Source organism: Rhincodon typus, chromosome 31, assembly GCF_021869965.1.
Source record: "Rhincodon typus isolate 14 chromosome 31, sRhiTyp1.1, whole genome shotgun sequence".
In the NCBI taxonomy this organism is placed as follows: Eukaryota; Metazoa; Chordata; class Chondrichthyes; order Orectolobiformes; family Rhincodontidae; genus Rhincodon; species Rhincodon typus.
In genome coordinates this window covers 28,248,404-28,271,143 of record NC_063362.1, presented here as the reverse complement: position 1 = coordinate 28,271,143, position 22,740 = coordinate 28,248,404, and the positions used below count along the sequence as shown (strand labels likewise).

At 39.7% G+C, this 22,740-nt stretch overlaps 1 protein-coding gene across 1 annotated transcript in view; it reads right to left on the bottom strand.

The window, feature by feature from the left end:
- disp3 (dispatched RND transporter family member 3) overlaps window positions 1-22,740 on the bottom strand; it is a 186,959-nt gene that overhangs the window by 53,841 nt on the left and 110,378 nt on the right. Inside the window, exon 9 of the mRNA XM_048615185.1 lies at window positions 17,906-18,067. Coding sequence (XP_048471142.1) covers window positions 17,906-18,067 — 162 coding nt within the window. The remainder of the gene's footprint in view (window positions 1-17,905; window positions 18,068-22,740) is intronic.

Here is a 22,740-nt window from a genome sequence, read left to right as displayed (position 1 = left end):
AATTAATAAACATGACCATTTAAAAATGTCAAGCACAGGACTAAAGAATAAAATGTTTTTTGCTATCTTGCCTAAGAAACAGCACCAAAGAGAGAAAGTCTAGGGAAGGGGGAGTTGAGGTTCAGGGCCAAGTCAAGGTGGGTTTAACTAACATTGACTTTGAGTTCATCTCTGGTGGTACACACCTTTCTTTTTCTAACTTTGTCAGTCTCCAGGAGAGCAGAAGCTAAAAAAAAAAGGGACAGAGAGCCAGTAGGAATTCAGCCCTGCACACAAAGCCCTCAGGAAGAAGCCGGGTGGTGAATGACTAATGAGTTATTCTACTTATTCTAATTGCAACAAAGAGGTTTTTTTTTAAGTGACAGTAGGGCAGGTCTGTTGAGAGAAATGGAATGTACATTCTGCTGTATGTGGCTAGTCAAGGATATTCCATGTATCCTAGATGAACACATCTACGGGAAATATCATTGCCCTCACAAGTTGGAGCTCCAGGCTTTGGAACTTGATGGTGGCTGGAATCATGGATTTATATTCCTCTGGAAGAAGGTGAACAGCCAGAGTCTCGGTACACATCGGTACCAATGACTTGAAAAGAAATGAAGAGCTTAAAGCAGAGCATAGGAAATCAAGAAAGGTAATTTTTAAAAAAAGGATCTCAAGAGCAGTAGTCTCAGGATTACTCCCAGTGCCACATGCTAGTGAACATCAGAATAGGAAGACTGATCGATTGAACATGTGTGGCTATAGAATTGGTATCGGAGGAAGGCATCAGGTTTCTAAGGCATTGAGGTGAGCTCTGAGGCAATTGAGATCTGACAAGCTGGACTGATTTCCTGGCAGGAATATTTACTAGTGCTGTTTGGGAGGGTTAAAACCAACTTGTGAGAAGGATGAGGGCCTGAGGGTAGCTCAAAGTGGAAGGAAGTTAGAATTTCAAAAGGACACTGACATATATGGTGGGTGGGATTCCAACCCTTTTTATTGTTTATCATCAATACATGCAAATCCAACTACTTCCAGTTTCCCAAGTAATTCAATGTGGGTGCTGTCTTTAATAAGAAAGTTGTACTCAGAATAGAATACTGCTCTCCAATGACTTCAAAACATTTAACGATAGACTCCTGAGGGCCTCTGAAAGTCAATATCATCTCAATAGAGGACTTTCATTGTGGACGATTTTTGTTAAAGATTACAGTAACAGAAGAAACATGGACTTATTACAATGATGTAAACTCTGTAAAATAACTGCTAGAACATCTATTCTAAGGAAATGTGGTCCTTTCAAAAAGATTGCTGTGAATGCCTTACATGGTGAGACACAAAGCATCACAATTTCACATCACTTGTCCATGCAGTTGTGATGATTGGGTAAATTGTTCATCTTTCATCACTAAATGAAGTAAATATTATTTTAAAATAAAATACAAAAGTACAAAGTATTTTAATTTTAAGCATTCATCTTGGGTGTTACTGTCCAGTCTGGCACCATAGCTGTTTGCCCTGATAAGGAGATGATAGATCTTTTCGTCGTTTGGTGTGACTGAATGACTTGGCAGACCATCTTACAGCAATAATTAAGAGTCAACTTGGTTGGAACCAGAGACATCGAAAAGGCCAGACTAGGTAAGTGGCAAATTTCCCAATCAAAATGACAGTGGCAAACCGATTAGGAATTTACAACCATCTGACAGCTTCACTGTCATATTAGCAGCTTTTCACTTTCATAGAAGGAATGAACTCAAATTTTAAAACTACCCTTTTAAAAGTATTGTATCGGAATCTGTCATTTACACATTTACAAAAGTAAGGAAACAAATACAATAATTTGAACATTATCTTGTTGATATTTTGGGCTTGAATTTATCCACTGCAAGAAAGCTGCAAAGACCGGAAGTTGAAGAAATGTAAATATTTCTATATTAGTTGCCTGCTGTAAGAGCTGAGTCTGGCCAAATGCATTAGTTAAAAAAAGGAACGATTATACTGACTGCTTAAAGAAATGTTGGGAAGATTGGCGATATTTCAAAAATCTTACTCAGCACATTGTCTACTAAGTTACAGAAAAGATAACTACAGGACTTTTAAAGTGTTATAAAGAGTGCATCTTGTATCATCACTTGTTTTAAGCCATGCGATTATGACTACTTAAAGTACAAACAGTGTACATCAAAGCAAGTTATCAAACAAGTCATTTTTGTAAACTTGAAAATACAATATTCATAACAGTTCATGGGACAGACCACAATGGCAATCCACAGTGATGTTCATAAGGAGATTGAAGATCACCCATCAGGCTGACCATGGTCTATAAGGATGTCATAGGCAATCTGTGATTTAATTCCATGGAGGCCAGTACCCCGTCACCAAGTCACCCTTTATTTATATGTGCATAGTACATGGACTCTGACCAGCTAGCTGAGAGCCAGTCCCTAGTGTGAGGAGAATCCCTGAAACTCATGTTTATACCTGTCAGCCATGATTCCCTGATTAGCCCAGGTTAACAGCCCCAATCAGGGAACAACCAGAATCCACTAGCCAACCTCATTGCTATCACTACAGTCTGCAATGGGGGTCAGGCACATCAATGGAGAACTAGCTTCTCTTTGTCCCGAAGCAGAAGAATTGACTGATCTGAGTTTCAAGTTACGCTTCTAATGAAATTTATATGAACCTTTTTCTGTAGGACATCTTGTATTTCAATGTTCGTAAGACCATTGTTAGAAAAGTTGAAAATCTTGCTTAGCTTTATTTCTGTTACCAAGAGCAGTAAAGAGTACAAACGTTATAGTAATGAATTCAAATGTGGAATCTTGAAATCAGTTATTATGACCATTGCCTCATAATTTGATGATCTCTCTTAGAATGTCTCAGAATGTCAGTCAGAGATATACTTGTGTTTTCAGTCTTGAACATTTGAAGTCTAAATCAGGAATCAGGAATGCACTGAAGATAGTTTTCAACAATGAAAAGCTGTAATGTGAAGCTGCCAGAAACAATTCACTTCTGACTCTCAGCGATCATCAGTCAAGTGGATCTCCATCCTGTCTCACTGAAATGCCCTTGTTGTATCTACAGTTCTCTCTACCTCTTACTCCACTTGACTGGGTTTAGTTTCCAGTAAGAATAATACATTTCTGCAAAGTTTTCAGCAATCAAATTCTATACCTTTAGAATTTGGGCTCTATCTTTTCAAAACAATTTATGCAGCATGATGTACAGGCTTGTTGCAATGTAACTAAGGTTGCAACCCTCTGTTGTATGAAATGATATTTCTCTTTCTAGAATTTACCGATTGGTTTATGAAAAGATAAACCATTCTGGTTGGGGGAAGGTGAGCTATTGAATTGTTATTAGCAATCTGAACAAACGTTGGCAAATCACGGGACTCACAATCTTTGCACTGCACCATGAATTGATGGGAATTCACACCAATGTAATGGCAATGACAATGTTAATATATTAACTACATATAGAGGATTGTGAATTTATGAAAATGTAGAACTTTAGTTATTAACCTTTTGTAACAGAGGTAATGAAGTCTCCAGTCATAAACATTACAATCATAAATAAAAAGATCTTACTGTTGAGATAAACCAATTTTGGAGATTTAGCTATTTAAAAAAAAAGTTTCTGAATTTCAGTCTTAGATACGAATGGAAACTTCTGGAAAAATGGAGCAAGACTATCAATATCCCACAGAAAAAAAAAGATTACCTTCATCCATCTGAGTGTTTCTCATTCATTCATTGAATGTGGGTGTCATAAGTTAAACCAGCATTTATTACCCAACTCGAGTTGCCCTTGAGAAGGTGGTGGTGAGCTGTCGCTTGAACCGTTGCAGTCCATGTGCTCCAGGTAGAACCACAATGCCATTAGGGAAGGATTTCTAAGACTTTGGCCCGTGACATTGAAGGAACAAGAATATATTTCCAAGTCAGGATGGTGTGTGGCTTAGAGTATAACTTGCAACTGGTGGTGTTCCTATGTACCTTTGCCCTTGCCCTTCGAGGTAGAAGTGTTTCTTGGTTTGGGAGGTGCAGTCTAAGGAGCCTTGGTGAATATCTACAGTGCATCTTGTAGATATATGACACTGAGCATTAATGATGGAGTGAGTGAATATTTGTGTATGTAGTGCCAATCAAGTGGCTTGCTGTGTCTTCGGACGGTGTCAAGCCTCTTGAATGTTGTTGGATCTGCACTTATTGAGGCAAATGGGGAGTATTTATCACTTTCCTCACTTGTGCCATGTTAAGATAATGGACAAGTTCTGGGGTGAGGGGGTAGGGTCAGGAAGCGAATGATTTTACTCTTAGTCTCTGTCCTGCTCTGCTTGCAGATGATACAAAGATAGGTGAAGGGAAAGATAAAATTGAGGAGGTAGGGAGGCTGCAGAAGGATTTAGATGGGTTAGGTGAGTGGCCAAGGAAGTGGAATACAATGTAAGAAAGTGAGGTCATGCACTTTGGCAGGAAGAATAGAGGCATAGACTAATTTCTAAATGGGGAGAAAACTCAGAAGTCTGAAGTGCAAAGGGACTTGGGCATCTTAGCCCAGGATTCTCTTAAGGTTAACTTGCAGGTTGAGTTGGTGTTTAGGAAGGTAAATATAATGTTGGCATTTATTTCGAGAGGACTAGAATATAAAAGCAGGGATGTATTTCTGAGGCTTTTTAAGGCTCTGGTCAGAACACATTTAGAATACAGTGAGCAATTTTGGGCCCCATATCTCAGGAAGGGTGTTCTGGCCCTGGAATGGATCCAGAGGAGGCTCATGAGAATGGGTCCCAGGAATTAAAAGCTTAACATATGAGGAATGTTTGAGGACTTTGGGTCTGCACTCAATGGAGTTTAGAAAGATGAGGGGGGGATCTAATTGAAACTTACAGAATACTGAAGGGCCTGGATAGAGTGGAAGTTGGGAAGATGTTTCCATTCGGAGGAGAGACTAGGACCTGAGGGCACAGCCTTAGAATAAAGGGAAGACCCTTTAGAACAGAGACAAGGAGAAACTTGTTCAGTCAGAGAGTGGTGAATTTATGGAATTCATTGCCACAGAAGACTGTGGAGGTCAGGTCATGGAGAATATTTAAGACAGAGATAGATAGGTTCTTGATTGTTGAGGGGATCAAACATTAAGGGGAGAAGGCAGGAGAATGGGGTTGAGAAACTTATTAGCGATGATCAAATGGCAGAGCAGACTCGTTGGGCCAAATTACCTAATTTTTGCTCCTACGTCTTATGGTCTCTGGTAGCTATGTATTTATATGGTTAGCCCAGTTTAGTTTCTGGTCAACCCCCAGGATAGTAAAGGATTCAGTGACAGTGATGCCAACGAATGTCAAGGGACAATGGTTAGATTCTTTCTTGTTGGAGATGGTAATGACATAGCATTTGTGTGACATAATTGTTACTTGTTAGTTTTCAGCCCAAGCCTGAATATTGTTCAGGTACTGCTGCAATTGGACACAGGCTGGTTCAGTATCCAAGAAGTCAGAATGCTGAACATTGTGCAACCATGAGCGAGTTTCCCACTTCTGAACTTATGATGGAGGGGAGGGAGGTGGTCTATTGACGTACGGCTGAAGGTTGAGCTGAGGACACTACCCTGGGGACCTTCTGATATGTCCTGGAGCTGAGATGATTGACCTCCAACAACCACAACTAAGTTCCCTTGTTCCAGGTACAACTCAAACCAGCAGAGAATTTTCATAGAAGTGGGGAGAGAAATCGGTCCTTCTATAGGATTTGAATAGAAGGCAAAAAGAAGACCGACCCCACTGTTTTGTTCTGGTCTTTAAAAGGTGCTTCTTAATATCCAGTTCCGACAACAGGGCCTGAATCTTTGTGGTAGCGGAACAACACAAGAGTAATTTAGAAACAGCACGAATGGCCCGACTGTTGTTTCAGTTTTTGTTGGCACAGGATAAGGGTGCATGTTACTCTGCACCTCAGATCTGGCTGGTTCCATTGAAGCAGCAGGGAATTCTTGGCTGCTTGGAAGTTTTGTGGAGTAAAGCCAGCTTCTAGATCACTTGTGGTTCATGGGCCTTTAGAAGTGTCATAGTGGTCAAGAATCATGGTCATAGAGTCATAGAAATCTACAGCACAGGAGAAGACTATTGCGTTTGGGCTGGTCGAAAGTAACTGCCTAATAATTCTAATCATATTTTCCAGTACTTGACCCGTAGCCTTGAATATCTTGGCATCACAGGTGTATATAGAAATACTTCTTAAATGTTGTAAGGGTTCCTGCCTCTACAGCCCCTATGGGCAATGAGTTCTAGATTCCCACCAAAACACCATAAGACATAGGAGCAGAATTAGGCTATTTGGCCCTTTGAATCTGTTCTGTCATTCAATTATGGCTGATATGTTTCTCAACCCCATTTTCCTGCTATCTCTCCATAACCCTTGATCCCCTTACCAATCAAGAACTTTTTCATCTATTTTTGTCTTAAATACACTCAATGACTTGGCTTCCACAGTCCGCTGTGGCAATGAGTTCCACAGATTTAACCACCCTCTGGCTGAAGAAATTCCTCCTCAATTTGGTTCTAAAGGCATCTCACTCTGAGGTTGTGCCCTTGGGCACTAGTCTGTCCAACCAGTGGAAACATCTTCTCCATGTCTACTCTATCCAGGTCTCTCAGTATTCTGTAAGTTTCAACTAGATCCCCCCTCACCCTTCTAAACTCCATTGAGTACAGACCCCAGAATCCTCAACAGCTCCTCATATGACCAGCCTTTCATCCCTGGGATCATTCATATAAATCTCCTCTGCACCCCCTCCAATGCCAGCACATCCTTCCTTTTACAGGGCACCACCATCTGATTGAAAAAGTTTTTCCTCACATTTCTTCTAAACCTTCTGCCCCTTACATTAAATCTTTGCTCCCTGGGCATTAATCTCTCCATCAAAGAGAAACAAGTTTCTTCCTGTCTCCCCTTTATTTGCCCCTTATTATTTTATACATCTTAATCGTGTCCCCTCTCAATCTCATCTGCTTCAAGGAAAACAACCCCAGTGTATCCAATCTCTCTACATAACTGCATCTCTCCAGCCTAGGCAACAACGTGGTAAACCTCCTCTGCACGTTCTCTAATACTATCACATCTCTCCCTTAATGTGGATTCCAGAACTGACACAGTAATCTAGCTGCGGCCTAACCAACACTTCATGTCTGGATTTGAAAACCATTTGAAAGGCAAGTTCAAAATGTTTTACCCATGTCCTAATCTATTCCAACTCAGTATTACCTTATGCTCACCTACGCCCATGGCCTCTTATAGACCTATATCAACACATGTCCCCATATGGCCTCGACATCTTCCAGGCCAAACCCTTTCAAACTTCTTTGTCCTCATATATTAGATACCTAATTACCATGTAAACAGTGACTGTAGTGTTAGGCTCAAAAGTAATATCTTTAAACCAGGCCATTAAGGCTTAATCATTCAGGGTTAATTGGACATGACAATGAATAACTGGGGTGGAAGAGTACGTGAAAAACAGGCCTAATGCAAAAACAGCCTGTTCTGACTAGGGGATACTGCCTGACCTTGAGGGTTGATGGGAACCATTCACTTGTATGGTCTACATACCATTCGGCGCAACATCGAGGGCCGAAGGGCCTGTACTGCGCTGTAATGTTCTATGTACATGGGGCCACTTGGACTTGTTTATTAATATCAGGGACTTTGTCTCTCTCTTTGGACTTTCCCCATTGGACTGGGGTTCGAGGACCGGTGCCATGGAAACTGTGATAGAGCTCTGAATGCTAGCAGTCATCCAGGAGTCCCTAAAGGGTAGAAGGCAGTGAGAATCGCTTGCTGAATATGTCTAAAGTAGTTTAGCTAATAGATTCACTCATTAATTTGTATCTAAAGTAGATTAAGCTACTAAATTTGCTTTATGTCAAAGTGCATGTGTCTTCTTGTGTTCATTTTAATCAAACCTTAAAGAACCTGTTAGGTACTTTCAACCTAACAATACAGGGGCCAGATGTGAAATGAGAATTTTATAGGAAGACACTGCAGTCAAGCTGTAACAGCAATGCCCCACAATGAAATGAATGAGAAGTGGTTAACTTTTAGACAATGTTTGGAGAATTCCATGAGATAGAACACAGAACATAGAACAGTACAGCACAGTACAGGCCGTTCGGCCCACGATGTTGTGCCAACCTATTATCCTACTAAGATCAATTTACTCTGCCTACCTTACATTTTACTATCCTCCATGTGCCTATCCAAGAGTCGCTTAAAAGTCTCTAAAGTATCTGACTCCACTACCACTGCTGGCAGTGCATTCCACATGCCTACCACTCTCTGAGTAAAGAACCTACCTCTGACATCTCTCCTATACCTTCCTCCAATCACCTTAAAATTATGTCCCCTCGTAACAGTCATTTCTGCCCTGGGAAAAAGTCTCTGACTATCCACTCTATCTATGCCTCTCATCATCTTCAACATCTACTCAGATCACCAGGAGATGACATTAAAAGCAGCTATTGGGTTAATCCTTCATCTGACATTGCAGAATGAGGTATATTACACAAGGGTAACAAGCTACACAGTGCATTCAAGTTCTGAAATTTGGCCTACAACCATTTTGATCCAAAGACAAGAATGGAATCATGTCATAACAAACATATATGAGAAGGATTAATTAATAAAAATACAATAGCTTAATTATTTTGTATACTAATGGTTTGTAGTGATATTAGAAATCCCCTCCATACGGAGAAATCCTGATCTTGATCAAGTTGTAAAAAGCCCAAAGCACCAGAACAGCACTTTTTACATGGGGTTGGGAGAATGAATCTACCCTATCCACTCATGTTAGTAATGATAAAGACCTGTGATTACATTAAAAACCAAAAGAACTGTGGATGCTGTAAATCAGGAACAAAAACAAAGTTGCTGGAAAAGCTCAGCAGATCTGGCAGCATCTGTGAAGGAACAGAGTTAATGTTTCAGGTCCGGTGACCCTTCCTCAGAACTCAACAGTTCTGAGGAAAGGTCACCGGACCCGAAACGTTAGCTCTGTTTTGTCCCTTCACAGGTGTTGCCAGACCTGCTGGGCTTTTCCAGCAACTTTGTTTTTGTTCCTGTGATTACATTGCCTTTCTAGGCTTTGGGCTGGAGAGCAACTTGTAGCAGAGGGAGATCTAATAATTCAGTGACATATATAAGTTATTGAGCTTTGGCATATTAGTCATTTACTTCTGATGAATTGCTGGTCTATCAAGAAAAGTATTTAAAGTGAGTTAGAAAATAACAACTAATAATGAAAGATACACAATAAACAGCTGTAAGTAACATCTCATGGGGAATTTTAACAATCAGTCAAGTACAACAATTCTCTCTAGCTGTTTATATAACATTTACAAAGGCATGATGAGGGAAGCCATATAAATATAAATAAAATAATTAAGATGATAAAGTTGGCCATTACCTCGGGCACTAGTCTCTCCTACTAGTGGAAAAATCTTCTCTATATTCACTCTATCCTGGTCTGTCAGTACTCTGTATGTCTTAATGAGATCCCCTCTCCTTCTAAACTCCATTGAGTACAGACCCAGAGTCCTCAACTGCCCTCAAATGACAAGCCCTTCATCTCTGGGATCATTCTTGTAAACCTACTCTAGACCCCCTCCAAGACTAGCTTCCTCAGATACAAAGCCCAAAACTGCTCAAAATATTCCAAACTATAGCTGGTATTTGCATAACACCTTTTCATATGAACATCCCAAGGTTCTTTAAAAGGGAAATGGAAACAATGAGCACTGTGCTGCATTGGAGAGATAAAGAAGTGAAAATCTGGGCAAAACATAGGCTGTTACAAATGGCTGAATCTTCCTGGTCTTATGGAGGCAGAATTGCATGTGGTGAGTTGAGACATTTTTAATCAGTCTGTTCAGTGGTGCTATTGGACAGCTCTGGTATAGGTGGGACTTGAATCTGGGCCTCCTGGCTCACAGGGCGGGGCATTACCACGACACCACAACAACCATCATGTTGAGAGGTAATGAAATGGGAAGGAGGGGTGTTGCCATGGATTCTGACATTTGCTTCCGACTGGCAATATTTCCCACAGATTAGCCGAGCTATGGATTAGCTGCCTAATCCATGGAGCCACTTTATATATTTAAGGCCTAAACAGGGTTTATTTTTAGCTATTTTCCAATTAACCTGTTCAGAGATATTACCACCCACTTCTGGAACAGGTGGGATTTGAACTCAGACCTCCTGGCTTAGAGATAGGCTTCTGATTGAGCTGACACTATTGAGAACCTGACTACGTGTTTTGTAGGACAGTAATCTTGGAAGTGGTCAATTAGAATGTTACTTTTGGCTCCATCTCAACACCTATCTTAGGGCTAGCAAGTTTGGGCTGGGGACTGACATTGGGGTGTAAAGCCGTGCCAAAAGTTTTTGAAGGTTTGAAGGTGAACAGAAAAAAAACAGATTTGAGAAAGGACTGACATGGTTGCAGGTTCTGCCATTAAAGATGGAAGCAAAAGAAGCAGAATACACCAGGGTTGGAAGTTGTGTATAGCTCATTTACTGGACCATAAAACAGCAGTATAATGGTATCATATGCCCATGAGATGGACAAGGTCATCCAAAATTAGATCTCCAATCTCATTTCAACAAAGTTCGTGAATTGACTTCTGCCATACTTCTGCAGACTGCTCATTCAATTAAGTTAAATCTGACATGAACGCAAGTCCAAATGAGGGAGGGGAATGGAGATGATTGAGGGAAGGGGTTCAGGGATTCATGTAAATATAGATCTCTGTAAATACTGATATGCTCCCAAAATCTATACAAATACTGACAGATTTCTTTGGATGCAGATAAAGATGCTGTTTTAAAAGAAAGCTTGTTTTGTTTGGCTAAGTGTGAGTTATGTCAAGTTTTTTGGAAGATTTTTCACCATGAGACCTACTGTATTTTCTTGCAGTGTCTTACCAAACTCAATTCCTAACTACCTGCCCACACCTATAGTGTTCATGTTTTCGATTCCAGCTCCATCTTACCCTGTGCTGTTCCCAGAACAACTCACTACTGCCCAGATATAGTGGAATTAACCAGCATCCTTTGCACCTGCGCTATCTTTAGAACCCTGTTGTCCAGTTGGACAAGAAATGTCAATCCAGAGCTACCCTGCATGGCTCCTGACATTTGCCCTGGATATGGCAAACAGGAGAAATCGGTGCCCTGCTTTGTGGGACCTGGAGGTCCTGCTGGATGGGGTGGTGCAGAGGTGGCACTTGCTCTTCCCAGGACCAGATGAAGCCACAACACCAAACCGTGCCAGCCTTGTCAGAGGTTGTCACCCAGGTCACAGCAGTCTCAGCTGGAGGAATACCCAGTAGATAGAAAGCCAATATCCTTCTATACTTTGCTAACCTAATTGGCATCATCTCTCTTATACCTCAAACTTACTTTATCTTTGTTACTGTACCAAACGCCCACAAAGGATGATGCTCTAGTACTCACTATTGCATGCAATATCTTCCCTCACACGCTGTCAACTCAGACCCTGACAGCACAAACCTTGCATGGCCTCAACTCTGCCTATTCACTTACACAGGAAACCTCCCTACCTGCCTGTATAGTAATAGCTGTGCCATTCTCTGTAATACCAGCCTCTATTTCTAGGAGGAATCCAGCCTTCAATAAGGAAAAAAAGTGGGCCGCCTGACATTCGGCTCCTCACCTCTTCTGAAAGGAGAATCCTGACTGAGTCCAAGCCTCTGGACTGGTATCGGAGAGCTGCCCTTGACTCATTGTTCCTGGGACCGCTAAGTGAAAGCCATCCTCCTCATCTTTCTAAGGCCTGCTGACAGTTTATGACAAACTTCCTACCTTTGAGTTGGTACTGAATGGCACAAGACAAAAATAACATGAACCTGGTATCTCTGGCTTAGGGGAAAAAGTGCAGAAAGACAAGTTAAGGGAATGCAAGGCAGTAATGCTACGAACATTCAAGTCTATGGGCTTAATGCAGAAAAATCCGACGAGTGTAGGTAGTAATATATTTTTGTCGGTACAGACTTCATGGGCCAAGGGGCCTCTACTGTGCAGAATGATTCTATGACCATCCAGGTAGGCTCAGAATGAGCGAGGTCTATGAAAGAAAGTGAAGAGCGCAGATATGCAGCCTGGCACAGCCACTAGTTGTTTGTGTATTCCTGAGCTCATGGTGTTCTTGCTGCAGCCTTACAATGATTGTTGATTGTGCAGCCCAAGATGCTGCATTGAAGTGCAGGAACATCCTGTAAGTGGATCAGAGATATGCCTCAAGGGTTCTTGGAGACGGTGGATGTGGGATGCATGTGGCCAGTGTCCATGGATAGTGCCCTGACATGTTGGTACCTGGTGTTGAACAGAGCAAGCATTGAGCTGAAGTGACCAATATCTGTTCTGATTTCCATGTTGAGACTTCTTAACATCTATCTTCTTTGGTGCATTGGGTGAGATAGGAAGCTGAATATTAATGGGGGTGAGTTTGCCATTAAACAAGGCATTCAGTTAACAATTAGACTCCTCAATTGGCAACTCACTATTGCTTAGTGAGAAACTTGTCAAACTGCACGTCAAAAGTGTATAAGATGAAGTGAGATGCTCCCAACACCTTGACAGGCCTCACCAGACTTCTCGCATCATTCTACCACTAATCTCACCATAGCCCACATTGCATAGAACTCTGTAATATTCCAAACTCTTGTTTTCAGCTACAGAAATTTCTGGTCAATATATTAACTAAAAATTGACTAGTAAGATGTCTCAAGGCACAGTGATGCTGCCATATGCAACCGACAAGAAATCCGATGGCTTCTGGGATCTTGAGACTCCAGTCTGAAATTCGATGGGCTTTGACTCTCCTCATAAAAACTATCAACTGCCTAAATATTGTACTTCTGCCTGATTCACTAAATCTATTTTCTATTGTTGCAACTTTTCACATGCAGCTTTTACTTCACCGGAGTATTTTCAGCTGATTAAAGGACAGGCTGCCGAAGTTGGCAAATTCTCACATTGTGCTCTGGACAGCAGAAAATTCACATCTCTGAACTGTTGCATCAGTATCACGTAATGTGTTATTTCAGAAGTTCCCTTTCATTAACAGCAGGGATTCTTCATTTTGCAGCTGTTTAACTTGATTGTGTTATTTCCTTTTAAACATTAGTAAAAAGAAAATAATAAAATATTCAATGTTGTTAGCTGTGTTTAGGAATTTCATACTTTTGCATGCTTCACCAATTACAAAATTTGGGCTGGTTTCACCAATTCCTCCAGGAGTATAGTCCGTGAAGGAACAGTTCCAATAACAGAGATGTGCTCTGATTTGTTTTATTTAGCACACTTCATACCTCATTTCGATTCTCTCTCAGAATCTTTCCACTGTTATTGTTTTTACTGTACAGGGCAAGTAATTTACATAAAATAAAGATTGAGGTGACATATGCTGTTCATCGCTCACTCTCGGCCTGTTTGCCATAGTTTTATTACGTATAAATTCTGGGTTGCAATGCATTAGGAAGACAGCTTCACTTTCAGAGGCTGAATTTAATCAGAGATCTGGAAGAATCAGAGCTGATAGCTACACTAAAATCATATTTGCACAATCTCAACAACACATTCATAACAGATAAACACAAAATAAAGAGTAGTGGAGAAATGATCAAATATGTAGGGCATTTCACAGCAAAGTTGAATCTGGTATTCACTGAAAGTGTACAGTGAGATAAACTACTAACAAACATGTTAAAACATTTATGGAATTCCACAATTATCTATTGTAACAAAGTATAAGTGTCAGTTCAGCTTACTGATAGCACTCTTGCCTCTGAACCAGCAGATTGTGGGTTCAATCTACTGTAGGGCTTGAGCACATTATCAAGTCTGACACTGCAATGCAGCACTGAGGCAATGCTGGCTGATGAGATGCTAAATGAAGATTCTGTCTCACTGTCCAGGTTGAAGTAAGATTTTCCACAACATCTCTTCAAGGAGCAAGGAGCTCCCCAACTGCAAATAAGAGAAAAATTTAATTCTTCAATTAGTCATCCCATTTTTATTGTTTCTGTGACCTTGTTTTGCAAACTTCCTGAAGCATTTGTCCAAAAAGATTGACTTTATCTCATGAACAATATTTTGTCAGAGAAGTACTGATGTTATTTATTTGGAACAGCATAATGTTGTATAAGGTGATGGTTTTGAAAGGGTTAAAATTGTAAACTGCATTAATCTCCACCCATTCTGATGATTTCATCCAGTTTTGAATGGTAGTATCAGGAGAATGGTTCTGATAGACTTGATAACTGTACTGAAGTAGCTAATGTGACATGTAACTAATTGCTATCATGTAGTAAACAACATCTTAAGAGAAAAGCCTCTTCTTGTTAAGACTCACTAGGGATTGTTCCACTGCTACTGTAAACCAATTAGGCCCTCAATCCAGTCAAGCAAAGAGGAATAGTTGCAGAATCCTTCTCCCTACAAACATCACAGTTATTTTTTTTAAAAACAGGTTCATTCCTTCAAAGTGTTGACATCAGAATTTCACACAGTGTGGTATGATGATTACTCATATTGCATAGTCTAGTTTCAAGAAGTTGCATTTAATAATACTCCTTCTGACTTTAGACTTCACTTCCAGTGGTCTCTCCTCTGATATCACATTCCTTTGCCATATAACACATCACCCATGAATTTGCTTTGTTTTCTCTTTTCAAATGCTTCTTGGTCTTAGCGGGCTTAACATAGCTTAAAATTAAAATGGAAAGAGAAACAGTATTATTTATTTATTGACAGGATTTTATCATGCTTCCTTTCGATGTGTAGAACTGAAACTTGCAAACTTGTGTACTTTAAAGTTTTGCAGAGCTGGATGTGGGTCAGATAGCATTTACATAGAAACAAAAAGATTAAATTGGTTGGATCACTTCTTCTTCTGAAAGTTATCTCCTTTTTCCAATCTGCCCTGTTCTAAAGATGCTGTCTCTTCCCCAGACATAGCTCCAAAGTATCAGCTACATGCACAAGTCCAAAAACTCAATTAGTGACCTCTGTGTCCACTGGCATAGTGCAACAGGAATTACTCTCTTCTTATCCAACACACACTGTCATGCCTCACTGGAGTGTGCACAAGAAATCAAGCCCTGCTATTTTCAGAGTCATTATAAAAGTTAAAGACTTTATAAAATTATGCACAATTCCCCAACTTACCTGGCTTTATCGATGCAGGACGACAAAACATGTACCAGGTTTTTGTAGACAACAAGAATGACTATTTATTACAAATTAATAGGTTTTAATTACAGATAAACAATTATGACTCTTTGGCATATAATGCTACTAGTTTAAACTCTAACTCCCTTATAAAATTCTCCTTACAGACACATACGGAAAAACAAAACACCAATGTTATGGGTGTAGGGGAAAACTGGGAAGGCATTTCAGTATCCCTGTTTCCAGGGCTTTTTGAAATCATCCTTTTGGCTTGCGAGGACTTGTTGCTCCTCAATCTCTCTTCTCCCAGGTATTTTCACTTACTTGGAGGAGGCACAGAGTGACTGATTCACAACTTATAAAGTTTCTGACTTTTTGGTTGAAAGGAACAGCTAACAGCAACTGGCGAGGGAAAATAAACTGGCTTTCTTCAGGCTTTAGGTCATCAACTGGTCTTAACTTCAAAGACCAATCAGCTATTTGTTGCCAGTTGAATCTTATCTTGTACACAGTTATGCCTGTTCATCTGAAACTAAACCTTCTTATTGGTTAAATAAACAAATGTAAACAGCAATTACAAGAAGTGCTGGTAGCTTCCAAAAAGTGCAGCAATCCTTGATGGTTAGGCTAGTCCTTTCCCTATTTCAGTCCATAATCAAATATACACAAAAAGAAGATGGTATAGTCTTTAAATACACACACACACACACACACATTACACTCAAATGGCCATCCTAGCTTGGTTTATTTATCAGGTACTGAGCATTGTTGGTGTGGCTCTGGCTCTGTTCCAGACTGGACTTTGCGTTTACTAAATGATCATTGGGGAGAAATTTCTTTTTGGCTCAACTTTCAACAAATTACTTATTATAAATCAGGTGCCACTTTCAACCCCTTTTCTGTTGGCATTTTCAATTGGAAACATTTTGTCATTATTACAGACACCAGCTCTTAAGTCACCAGAAGTATTTCAGACAAGATAAAACACTTGCTTAATTTAGTAAATAGAAACCAAACTTACTGTGATGAGGTGGCAATCATTTCAGTAACTACCAACAACAATTTTAAAACATAATGGTAGCTCTCTAAAAAAATGAAATTGAACATTAGAATGTAGAAAAATTAACAGACGCATGATGTGACATGACGACTACATTTGTTGTATATTAGCAGTGTGATGTGATTTATTCTACTCCAAGGATGGTATGCTGAAGCTTGTGTGACCATCAGCAATGTGTACGTATCTAACCTAAACCAGATCTGATAACTCCCAACCAACTGATGATAAATTTTGATCTCTGCCCACTTGTACCCTGAATAGGATAATACATTTAGTATTATTCAGATATGAATTAATAATGTTGTATAGGACATATTCTGTTACGCACTGTCATGTATCATCTCCTTCTACAAGTTAAAGCAGCAGTTTCTGAATTTCAGGTTGAGATCCAATTTCACAGCAGGTTGGCTTTGACTTGTGCCACTTTGGTATTTTGAATGCAGTTGTATTCTGAGCTTAAAAGCTCAACTGCAAAGGCTTTGAAAGATCCCAAAATGGGCTCATTCACAGAATGCAATCACATGTAACTGAAGACAAATCGGGGCAAATTATTCAATTCATTTCCCCTCACATTTTTATTTTGTATTTTGTTTCAGCATTACTAAACTGTACACCAGTGACTGCAGTTTGGCACATTTCTTTCTGGAAATTACAGATGCAAAGTGTGCTGAACACTAGCAATTGTGGCAGCCTTTTCCTGCTTTTATTTCAGGTGTGGTTTCTCTTGCAGCTGCCTCAAGTTAAACAAAAGGCTCCAACCTTTTCCAGGAAGGGTTCTAACCTTTTTCAAAAGGGTATACGTTACTGTTGGAAACAGCTACTTGCCAGATTGCTGAGTTATAGACCATATTATAGTTATAGACCCAACCCTGTGCGGTGCTAAAAGGGCAAAACTCAGAGCACTGCTTAGTTTGCGGCACTACAGAACCAGAGAAACAGATGAGTTTGCTATTTTTGAGATTGTCAGCATTTCTTCACCAATCATCCTGTCATACTTTGAGATGCCTGTATGTTAGTTGCAAGGCCGGTCATGGAGATATTGCTTTGACATGTCACTATCAAAAGTGGCCAACAAGGTATTAGACCTCAGTTTCTTGCAGCTCCCACTGGGATTGATGGTTGTCACTTTCTTTCACTTTGAAGTTGCACATGTGACAACATTTATTCTAAGCATGCGTTTACAAAATGAAGCACATCTAGGAAAATAATCATAAGTCTAATTCATTCCATCAAAATCCTCGAAATTACCACTGACCAGCAACTTATATGGACTCACCACATAAGTACTGTGGAACAACAGCAAGTCAGAGGCTGGTTAATTTAGCTGTCAGTACCGCGCACAGGAGAAAACAATACTAGTGGGAACATTGGTTCCAAGTCACCTACCATTCTGATTTGGAAATACATCAGTGTTCTTTCATTGTTGCTGTGACAAAAATCCTTCACCACAGGGAAAGAAGCAGTTCAAGATGCCTTTTCACCATGACCTTCTCAAGAGCAATTAATGATGGGGAATAAATGCATGCCCTACCAGTGACATGACATCTATGAATGAATAAAAAAGAACATGTGCTAGTTAGTGATGGATCCATGAGCTTACCTGAGCATGTGATACAGGAAATGCCCTCTGCACTGAGATTATACTTGAGATCGAGGAGGACCTGAATGTTGGTATCAGGGCTGAAGAGCAGTGGTGTTCTGCTGGCTGCTCGTAGTTGGGTTGCAAATCCTATGGACATCACCAGGGTAATGATATAAAGGCCTGAAAGAACGAAACATAGAACAAAACAAAGAAATGTGCCTTTTTGATTAGAAAATAATAGGTCTCTTTTCTAACAAGTCCTCTGTGTAAGAGGGTAAATTTACTGATGCTACAAAACTGGTGTGCAGCTGTGTTCGAGCACAGCTTGGGGAAAATTGATGTGGTGTCATTACTTCATCTCCAAAGTGCACTGGCTTGGTAGCATTGGTAAAATTAGCATAATGTATATTAAAAGAAATGTGAAATTACACATTTTATTATAGTGTTAGTGTCTTCACAATGGATGAACAAAATTACAATCTTAAAATTTGAGCCAGGATATTCAGGAGTGAAATCAAGAAGCACTTTTAAGCCCCAAAACCCCAAAGAATTTTCGCTCCCAATAAGCTGTTGAAGCCAACCAACAGAAATTTTAAGACGAGTATCAATTGGTTTTCATTTGGTAAGAATATTGAGCAATATGGAACAAAGGCAGGTAAGGGGATTGAAGCACAAATCAGACATGATTAAATAGAATAGTAGAACAAGTGCAAAGGACTGAACAACCTAATTCTATTCCTACGTTTCTATTAATATTAAACCAATAAATAGCATATTTCACAAGAATTAGACACAACATGGAATTTAGCTAAGTATATTTTTAATGTTTACATGATAATGATAAAAGCATAGAATTGATTTTAAACTCTGATTTGAGGACCTATAAGTTTAAATTGAGAAATAATCAAATATTCTTTGGTGTCTGACAGGCAAAGAGCATACGTTTACACTATATTTTCATCAGTCCATGTGCAAGGTTCGTGCATGAGGGAAAGAGCAGCATCATCTCATTGTCTTCTGAGAATGATCACTTTCATACTTTTCTAGACAAACCTCATCACTATGAATTTGGAAAAGAGGTAGTTGTTACAAAGTTATGTGGAGTAATCATGAATTGGAAGCCAGGAAGCTAGAATTTGTATGTTAAAAAATGATAAGGGAGAAGAGTACATGGTTCCTTTAAGAGGTAAAGTGCTTTTCTAAGCTTAGAGATTTGTACAGAAAAAAAATGTGTCTGTAAGTAGCTGAAGATGTACAACCAGTTCTGAAATTGAAACATGTATCAATTGGCTGTGTGACTGGAAACCTTGGGCTTGTTTTGATGTTTTGGCAACTAGCTGGAATCAGCCGATTCATTTAAATCTGATGGTTTTGACAACATCAGACCAATGCTATTGTAAGAAAATTGATATATCATCCAAGGTACACATGGAGAGGGTTTTTGAAAATTGGTGTGCGAGCAAACCGCCATCTGAGAAATAAGCATCTAGGTCTCACAAGAAATCGCTAAGCTCTCTACGAAAACACCATCTACCCATAAAAGGTACCATGGCACTTCTAGCTAAGAGTCCTCACAGAAGACTTCACAGAGAAAACATCCCTGACAGCTGGATCAGGGGAAGAAAGGTGTTTATGACTTGAGAACAGCAAAAGAAAAGTGTGTAGGCTTTGAGAGACTAAGTTTTAATTTATTTTCTTATTACTTGGGTTTATATAAGTGGGACTTGTGTTTCATGGAACAGCATATCAGTAGAATTTTGTTGAGTTAGGGAATAGTTAGCAGTTAAGGGGCAATTGTTTGGTTTGTTAGTAATTCTGTTAATTTGTTCACTGTTAAGGTTAAATAAATAAATTGTTACTTGTTACTTATAAAGTGAATATCAGGGATTTTCTTTCATTTAACCTCCCCTTCTCCGTAACAGTTTAATGGGTTAAGTGAGATGAGGCGAGCTTCTTTGGGTTTAATTATTAGAAGGGGACCTCTGCTCCCACCATAACAGACTGGGGACTTGTCTTTCAATTTTAATTATCAGAGGGGTTTGACCTTCCCTTCCGTAACAGTGGTAACCATATAAAGTATGGAGGTGATTAGTTGCCAAAGGAGTGCAATCTTCTTGGAAACAGGCCAATTCTCTCCAAAATTCTTAACAATCCTGCAGACCTGTCTGCTGACACTCGAATCCAGTTACCAGATTAACTTTGCAATTTTCCACCACACCTAGCAGGCATCATACCTGTGCTCCAACTCCTGTTGCTATCTGATATCCAAGACCAGCAGTAGGTTTACCAGCACCCATACCCAGCTCCCACCCCATTATTATTCACAGTGGAATGGCAAATTTTTGGATCTAACATTTTCAACCAGTTGTGAAGCATCCAGCAGTTTTGCATGTAGGCCTAGCCAGTCAGCAGTAAATTAATCCATCAGAAAAATTAGCAAGTAGTTGAAATCTTGACATCCATAATGGCTCCTGAAAAAAACTTTCAATTGAGAGGTTTTTAGCCTGTTGAGAACACAATGGAGATAAGCAGTACAAGTGCAAATCGGACTAGTTTCTTCCCCCAGTTGTGCATGTATCATTTAATTGCTTCCAGTCACATTTAAAATCCATCTCATGCGAAAAAGAGAGAAATTATACCCTTCACACCCACAGAAACAGAAGGGAAAGTGACTGATCCAACACTCCCAGTTCCATGAGGGCTGGCAACCTAGTGCTAGTCATGTAGCTCTTTCTTAGATTTGCACTCACTTCAAGTGTGGATTTCCAGCTGGGAAGGTAGGATTAGTGAATTTACCCAAAAGTCACATATCTGAAATGGAATGAAATTCAAAAGAAAAACATAAATCAACTAGCTGTGGAGATGTTGATTCAACTGAAGAATACAGAAATAATAATGGAAGCAATTTCTCTTCCCATTGTGCACAGCTGACATGTGTTAAGCTTCAGTGCATTTATTCTCAGATGATCAAACAGAAATAATAGAAGAAAATTCTCCTAACAAAATCCCATGAACTGAATATTGTAAAGTAGAAATGGGAAAGATGTTGTGGAACTCAAGTTTCAAATTCATCAGCAAATTATCTTTGTATCATATCTCAGATTTCTCTATCTTCTTTCCTCATTCTGCTAAGAAATAAAGACACAGTTTGAGGAACCAAAGCTTTGATAATATATTCCGAACAGTAAGTCATCAATTGTATTAAATGATGAAGACATTTAGCAATTTTCAAAGATGAAAAGTGATTGAGGCAATTATAAGTGATATCAGTGACCTGATCATTGTTGAAAAATCTTTTACAGTGCTATAGCATTTAGTAATTAGCAATTTCTGGCTGTTGCCCCATTTCAGTCCTCATCTGCCCTCCCTTAAGTCCAAAGGGTGCAAATTTAAACAATTCTGGCAGACACTGGATAAGCCATTTACTTCCAGATCTGACTGGATAATACATTGCCCTCTTCTGCAAAAAAAAGCTAACTATTTCAGGATTATTCTGGATAATCCAGGATTATTCTGGAATGCAAAGGGAAAACCCAGTTTATTTTCTCGACTGCAACCTCTCCTTTACTTAAACCTCTTTCCCAATTTTGTCCAGTTTCTCTACAAATGATAACAACGGCTCATGGATTTTTTAGTTACCAAGATTGAAGTCATCCAATCAGTTATGTCTGTCACTTCCCTCTCTTCCCCAACCCACTGGACCATATCTACTTTTAAGATTCTCCCTATGCTTGCCCTGAACATGTTTCTTTCTTTCCCCCTGCCTTCTCTGAGCTCATCCATGGGACCCATTTTCTGCTCTCCTAAACTGCTGATCACTCAGACTCCCTTACGAGTTCTCATGTAAACTTACATAATTAATGGGTTCTCTCTCTTCACGAGTTGTCGCTCTCTGCTTCATATCTGTTGTCTTCACTGCTCTGCTAAAAAAATATGACCCCACTGACTTTGCAAGTGACTACCCCATCTCCAATTTCCTTTCCCTTTCCAAAGTCATTGAGTGTGTAGTCACCTCCCAAACTTGTGCCTAGTTTTTCTGGAACTGCATGTCTGAATTCTCCAATCAGGTGTCTGCCCCTACAACTGTACCAAAACATCTCTTATCAACATCAAAAATGATCCCATGTATTACTGTGGCAAAAACTAACTATCCCATCATGTTTTTCTCAACCTGTGACACACCTGTTCACTTTACTCTCCTCCAACACATCTTCATGGTCATCTAGCTATTTGGTACCTACAATTGCCTGGCTCCATTCTTATTTGTCTAATTGTAGTTAGAAAATCACTATCAATTACCTTTATTCCCACTCAATATCTCTGGTACCACCCAAGCATTTATCCTTGGACTCTTCATATTTGCCATGTAAATATCGCCCCTCAGCAACATCATCCAAAAGCTGTTAATTTCCACATGTATATTGATGCAATTCAGGTCTAGTTCATGCCTAACTAGCTCAACCTTTGTAAGCTATAGAATTACTTATACAACGTCCTGTAACAAATGAGCAGAGATTTCTTCTAATTCAACATTGGGAAGACTGAAGCTACTTCCTTCAATCTGTGCTCCAAACTCTACTTCAGCACCACAGGTTCCATCCTTTTCCATGGCAACTGCCTGAGGATAAGCTTGTCACAATACCAGTGTTATAAATGACTTCAAGATGAGTATTCTACTATAACCATTAAGCCAGCCTATTTGTAATTCATAAAATTGACCATTTCTATTCCTACTCACCTCCACTGCTGAAGAGACCTTCATTTATTGAATCAGAGATAGTAGGAACTGCAGATGCTGGAGAATCCGAGACAACAAGGTGCAGGGCTGGATGAACACAGCAGGCCAAGCAGCA